Source organism: Cynoglossus semilaevis, chromosome 16 (genome assembly GCF_000523025.1).
Source record: "Cynoglossus semilaevis isolate Cse_v1.0 chromosome 16, Cse_v1.0, whole genome shotgun sequence".
Lineage (NCBI taxonomy): Eukaryota > Metazoa > Chordata > Actinopteri > Pleuronectiformes > Cynoglossidae > Cynoglossus > Cynoglossus semilaevis.
The window spans coordinates 1,441,217-1,448,344 of record NC_024322.1 but is presented as its reverse complement, the minus strand read 5'-3'; the positions used below and the strand labels follow the sequence as shown (position 1 = coordinate 1,448,344).

The 7,128-nt window shown below is 43.2% G+C and overlaps 1 protein-coding gene across 1 annotated transcript in view; it reads right to left on the bottom strand.

Annotated features, from left to right (window-relative positions):
* Positions 1 to 664: 664 nt before the first annotated feature.
* Positions 665 to 7,128, bottom strand: part of kcnh3 (potassium voltage-gated channel, subfamily H (eag-related), member 3) — an 84,123-nt gene continuing 77,659 nt past the window's right edge. The window contains exons 14-17 of the mRNA XM_017039948.2: positions 5,586 to 5,845; positions 5,388 to 5,488; positions 4,007 to 4,059; positions 665 to 3,866 (exon numbers count right to left, since the gene is read on the bottom strand). Of these exons, the coding sequence (XP_016895437.1) occupies positions 2,853 to 3,866; positions 4,007 to 4,059; positions 5,388 to 5,488; positions 5,586 to 5,845 (1,428 nt within the window). The 3' untranslated portion in view covers positions 665 to 2,852. The remainder of the gene's footprint in view (positions 3,867 to 4,006; positions 4,060 to 5,387; positions 5,489 to 5,585; positions 5,846 to 7,128) is intronic.

Sequence of the window (7,128 nt, the reverse complement as noted above, 5' to 3'; positions counted from 1 at the left end):
AGTTTTGCAGACCATAACAGGACAATGGTGCAAAGCTTTTTGTGTTTCAGTCCACGTTGTTTCTCATCTCCCCTTTCTTGTTCCCCCGTGTAGATAAAATACAAAAGCAGAAACTCTGATTGGCTTATATTACAGGGGGAGGTGGTGGCTCCAATCTGACTCTGAAGTCCTGAGACCTCTGCAGTGATGCAGTCTGGGTAGTAGTAGTTTTAAGGTGAAACCGTCACACCAGCTTTAACAGGCAGAAAAAGAAAAAAAAACGATGTCAGTGTCGATGGTAAATACAATATGCGTAGGTGTGCTTAGGACGTGTGTTCCGTCTGCTACATAGGAATCCAGAAGAGGGCACTCAAGTATTGTTCGTACTGCAGTCTTGAGCAACTCCGAATAGTAGGGATGTCCGATATTAACTTTTTACCGATATCCGATATGGCAATATTGTCCAAACACTTCCTTTCCGATTCTGATATCAACCGATACCGATATAGACCTGGTAATATTTATATATTTATCTGTACAAACCACTGTATGAGTATGAGATTAATTAAATAAGCGACAATGCTGCCATCTAGTGACTTTCAATTTAATATACAGCCGTTTATCCCCAAAACTATTTTTAGAGCACATATGATTTGACGAAACCCAGGCGTTGCGTTATCGGATTTTCATTATCGGAGGAAAAAAAAACTGATAACGATTCTTACAGATATTACGTAATCTGCTAATATCGGTTGGCCGATATTATCGGTTGGCCGATATTATCGGACATCCCTACCGATTTGATTTTTGCACGTTTTAGAAATGATCATTTCGACCTCCTTATAAATAAATACCAGCCTCGTAAATACGGTAGATTTAAAATAAAAAAGGATCAGATTCTGTCCTGGTGCAGGTGACGTTCATGGCTTTCTGGGTTAAGGTTTGATAAAAAGTGTAGAGGAAGTGTCTTTGTCTCTGTGTGGCGAAGGCACGAATGGCTGGATGGCTAAAGCTCGGGAGTGACGTGTCTGGAGTCTGCTGTATAGTCCAGAAGGCTGGTTGGAAACAGTCACGTTGGTGAGGAGGATGAAAATAATGAAGGGGATGATGGGAAAATAATTGTACAATTTTTTGCCTCCTGTATTATCCAATCTCTGTTCAATAAAGAAACCAGGTCTTTTGAAATATAAATCCAACATGTAGAGAGAGAAATTTGAATTTGGACATTTGGTCTTACTGTTGTGGCATTTAAGAGAAATAAATCAGTGTGGATTAGATTTAACCGTTTAGCGACTGGGAAAAAAAAAAAAAAGAACTTACATATTTAATCAAAGGTTATAACCTCATCAAACCTACACCAGCTTAAGCCTAAGGCAGAGGTTCCCAAAGTGGGGGGCGGGCCCCCCTAAGGTGGGCGCAGTGCCATTACAGGTCGTCAGGGGTCGCAGATGGAATGAATTGATGCAACTTAACGCAGAATATTGTCCAATGCTGTAACTCAATTATTTTCTGTCATGTCCCCCCCTTGGGGACAGAAACGTTTTCACGCCCTCGCCCCGAACTCACACCCCTGTGAATTGAAATACTATTGCGAGCCTGATAACATGTATATTTTTTATATGTACAAACCACTGTATCATTTGCTGCCCCCTAGTGACTGGAGAGGCTTGTTATCATTTAAGCATTACAGCAGTGGTCCACTTATGTCCAGCGTGCCATATTCCATTGGAAGCCCCTCACGTCCCGCCCCCCCGGCACCTAACCGCGCCTCCCCAGTGGGTGCCGCCCCGCAATTTGAGAACTACTGCTGTAACTGTTTAACAAGAGACTGGCAAAAACTGATTGATTGAAGGAGGTGTAAAATGAATATCGGTAAAAATATCGCCGATATTTTTAGTTCTCGCTTTGTTTTGGCTGTTGCGCGTTCGATCTGTTTGATCTCACTCCTGCCAACTCCGACCGAAGTTAGCAATGCTAGCATAAAACGGACAAGTGTATGGTGCGTAAAAACAGTAAAAAATATGTGAAATAACCGAGTCTGAAAAAAAAATAAAAAAGCGTGTATCTGTTTTTCTTTAGGGCCGGGGGACATCAAAACGTTCTGACTAACCAAAGGGGGGGGGCCCAGCAGAAAACGTTTGGGAACCACTGGCCTAAGGTATCTCCACTGTAATCTCCAGAAGGATGAAATGTTATATATTATGATTACTGTGTCTAAAGACAACCTCAGTGACTAAGACATACCACAAGAGGCAGCGGTGGACCAGCTGTTTCTGTTGACCTGTGAGCTAAAAACTAAGATCTTCGTCATCAGGCTCAACGGTGCAGGAGAGAGAACATCAAGTTCAAATTCAAATTATAACGGCAAGAAAAAGCATGTCAAACTATTTCCTTAAGGCCCTGTAGACTTAGGCTAACTGATAGCTGCTGTTGTTCACCAGCAAATTAAACTTCAGTGACAGCGAGTACGTATATATTTTAAAGAGCGCCCTCGACTTTAAAAGTCGTCCCTCAAATGAGACGACGACGACTGATTCAATGTGATGTTTTACGTATCGTTAGCATCAGCGGTGTAAGTTCTGCGTTGGTAAATACCGACATACAACTTCAGAGTTGACCGCGGCAAAACTCCAGAGATGATAGTAACCCTGGGAGTACTCGAGGTGGCAGCAGTGTACTGTATATGCTGTTTGGCAGTTTGTGTAAATCTGTGAATCATCAGCATACAGAATAATCACTGCTCCTACGACCCTGGCTGTTTCCAACAGCCACCAGCAGGGCTCCGCCCCATTTCCTGTTGGAGGCAGAGCGGCCACTGTCGTCCCCATTTCCTGACGAGCTGCTCGCTTTCAATTTTGCTCTTGTTCGTTCGCTCACAACGCCGGCTCCTCCTCGTCAATAAAGCTGATGCGCTCCACAGGAGAGGAGGAATTCCTCTCCTCTTCCTCCTCCTCCTCCTCCGCTTCCTTTTCGCCCTGCTGACCCGTCCGCTCGCGCATCTCCATCTCTTGGGGACGAGTGCCCGCTCCACTTACACCGCGGTGGATTTGGTGCTCGTGCGAATTGCGCCAGCCGGGCAACAGTGTGTCCGCCCGGCTTTTCTGTTTGCTAAAGTCAAGAGACAGCGGCAGGGAGAAGGTGGACGGATGGAAAGGGACCGACGGAGATATTACTGAAGGGTTAGAGGGTGGAGGACCGGGCCGTCTGTCTCTGGGGGAGGAGGAGAGTGACGGCGGGGCTGAACAGTAGGGGTGAGAGGACGGAGGTGGAGATAGAGACCTCTCTTGAGAAGGTGACGGTGGGAGCAGCAAACCTCTGCTTGTAGGCCGTGAGGGGTGCGGTCCTTGGCAGGGGGAGCGGGAGGCCGAGGGAGAGAGAGACATGGAAAACGAGAGGGACGGCGACGGGGTCTGAGAAAGCAACAGCGGCTGCTCCTGCGCTGATGGAACAAACGTCCCGTTGGTAGCGGAAGCGCTGCGGCTCCGCATGGCCGAAGGTTCCTCAGGAAGAACGTTGGTGTCGCGTGAGAGGAGGTCACAGTTTATGGAGCAGAGAATTTTGGCCACGGGGGGTTTACCTGGAGATGGATTAGAACACATTTTCTGGGCGTGAGGCATTGGGAGAAGACATCGAGGCAAATCCACGCCCTCGATGTCTCCACTGTCCAACAGGGAACACGTGTCGGGTCTCTGCAGGGAGCAGGGTGTGGCGGAGGGCAAGGGCACAGAGACGCTTGTCGACAACTGGCTGGCACTGCTGGGGGGCGGGGTTAGATTTGGCACCGTGAGGCTTGGTTGCGTAGCTGCTTGGAGGAGGGGCTTGAGGATAAGCGTCATTTCCTGAAGCTCCTGGCTGAGTCGCGAGACTTGTTTAGACAAAGTGTTCATCTGCGGGATAGACAAAAAAGATGGAGGAAGGGCTCAAAGAAGGAATCGGATTTCTGCCAGGTTGGCGTTAGGGGTGAGGTTGTGTAGCAGTTCGGACTAGCATACGGTGTAGCTAATGTCAGTAATAAATCAACACTCACCTCCTCTGTCAGTTTATGTACACTCTGCTTGATCTCAGTGTGTTCCCGAGATACTGCAAACACACATACACAAGTTACTGCAACTTCAAGAAGTATTTTTCAAAGTCAAATCATGCATTGAGGGTTAAAATGAAGATGAAGTCAAACTCAGACAATCTAAAACACTCGCTGCATGAAACACTAAATCAGGGGTCCCCAACCTCTGGTCTGGGGACCGGTGACGGTCCATGGGTCATTTGGTACCGGGTCGCAGTGAGAGACAGTGAAAAAATGTACTTCAGTTTTACTGATTTTACTTCATTCAAAAATAATTCGGTCATATCCCTTTACTTTTTTCAAGTAACGGGATATGAAGTCCATTCAGATTCCGATACTATAAGTTGAAAAGATGTTTTTTTTTTTTTATGTAATGATCCTTCAACGATATGCGATATTGCTGGTCCGCAGTAATGGCTGATACTGGCTGACCGGTTTTTGGGAGAAAAAAGGTTGGAGACCACTGCACTAGATCAGGCTAATATTAGGTTCGAAATTTGACTAGCGGGCTAGTTCAGTACATGTATCAGTTGGATGTAGAATGCTGCATGAAATAGTATGAATAAAATGCACAAGAATAAACCTAAACTTCAATAATATGGCATTCAATGTCAGGCGCCATCTAGTGGCATCAACAAAAAATTATAGTTAATTCGTTGTAATGCATGAAACAGAAAGCTTGATCTATATTAAGTCAAATATATATATATTAATATATTATATATTATATATTAATTAATATATATAATATATATATTATATATATATAATATATATATATAATATATAAATACAAAATTTATTTTCATATTCAAAAATACAAAACACATGTTTCTGCAATATAAAAATAAATTTTGTATTTATATATATTATATATATATATATTAATATCGGTAAGAGGCGCTATCGTGTGTTTCCTCCGATAATTAAAACTCGATAACACAATGCCAGGGTTTTGCTCAGATGATGCGATTCGAAAATAGTTTTAAAGTGAATTATTGTCATTGTGACACTGCACAAAGTGCTGCAAACGGCTGCATATACCGGTATCGGTTGATATCGGAATCGGAAATTAAATGTATGGACAATATTAGCAAAAAAGTTAATATTGGACATCCCTAGTCTTTACCATCCCTTGTACCAGTGTTTGGTGGACTGGATTAGAAAAAGGCATGACATACCTGGTCCACGGGCCATAGTTTGGTGTAATTTAGTCTTAGAATAATTCTTGTTTCATCAGTAAAAGCAGAAACCGTGACAGTTTTTATTTATTCTGTTTTACTGCTAGCATGCTAACCTGACTCTGAAGTGTCTGACTGCAGGACAACTAGAGAGTCTGTCGTACCTGGTTGGGGTGAGGATGGAGCTGCTGGTGACAGACTGGGGCTGAACTCGAACTTTTGCGACGAAGTGGAACTCGTTTCCGCTTCGATGCCGTCCACAAATCTGCGCAGACAGATAAATTAGTAGGTCAGGTCGGTGTAAAAGCGTAAATATTAAACCGCGGTGGGCGTGCACGTATGTTTTCTCTCTGGGTGTTAACCTGGGACTGAGCTCGGGTGGGGCTCCACTAAAGCTCAGCACTGGTATCTGCAGCGTGGCGGGACGGCCGTGCTCAGCCGGTGCTCTGAAAGGTCGTGGTGGAAGCAGTGGGGAGCGAACGGGGGAGCTGAGACCGCGACTGAGACGCAGAGGAGACCGAGGAGCGCGACACACAGAGCTCGGGTCATCATCGCCTCCTTCCTCGTCCTCACGAATCGATGGCAGCTTCTTCACCAGGCCGCCGTTACTCTCCCAGTCTACCTGTGTGTGTGTGTGTGTCACGGACGCAAGAGAAGTGGGGGAAAGAGAAGGAGAAAAGAGGTGTTAGTTTTACAGTGGAAGAGAAAATTTTTTGAATACATAAAGTATTAACTTTAAACAGTGATAAAATTGATATAAAAGTGTAAAAATAGAGAAGGACTGACAAAAGGAAAAGAAGAAAAAAAAAAGGATGATAGATGATGAGAGGTTAACAGCAAAATTAACAGGATAGAAGAAAGAAAAAAAAAGGATGATAGAGGATGAGAGGTTAGCAGCAAAATTAACAGGATAGAAGAAAGATGGAAAATAATTAAATGTGTGAGAGACAGAAAAATACTACAAGGAAAATACAGAAAGTGCAGGGAAAAGACCAAGAAGGAAGGTGAAGAAGACAAAAAGAAAAGAAAAACGTATAGTAAATAAGAGGTAATAACAGTATCTGGCCAGCAGGTGGCGGACAAACACTTGAAGTTTTACATTTTGTACCGACAACAAATTATACTGTAGGTTCAAAGAAAATACCCTGTAAATTATTATATACTTTTTAGAATACTAATGCACGTTTTTTTTAAAAATTATTATTATTATTATAGAATACTAATGCACGTTTTTTAAAATTATTATTTCGTGTTGTTGTTTTTATAGATGTAATTAAGAAACACCTCTTTAATAACCACAAAATGGTGTTGCTGTTGTCTCAGCTAATTACTAGAGCCACTAAATCGTGTTTATTGATTTGTAAAGTATGGGGAAGGATTAGGAGGTTATGGAACTATTACTTTTTGGAAAATAAAAAAAATAGTATTCACGAAGAATGTTTACAAACAGCTGTCCAGGAATCCTAACCTAATCTAGAGGTTTGGTTAGTTGCTGCTAACCTGGCTAACTCGGGGCTAACCAGTTAGCCACGTTAGCTGCAGCTTAATGGCCGCAGCCAACAGGTCTGTGTCCTGTATTTAAATGGACTGCAGCTGATGCTGTCTACTATAGCACCAATTTTGCAGGTATGTGGTACACATGGGCTGCAAAAAAGGACATTTCCACAAGAGAAATTGTACAACAAAAACAGTACAATGTACGTAAAAAACTGTAAACAACAACATAGTATTAAAGTGAGAGAGTGAATACTGTGTTTATTCTCAGTATATAAAGGCTGTTCATTCCAACCTAACTCTAACGGTGACTAATAAATATCTAATAAACATCCTTCATTACACATAACACGAACCAGTCAACGGCACGACCCCTGTTGTCAACCGACTCCTTTCATCTTCCTGCTCGGC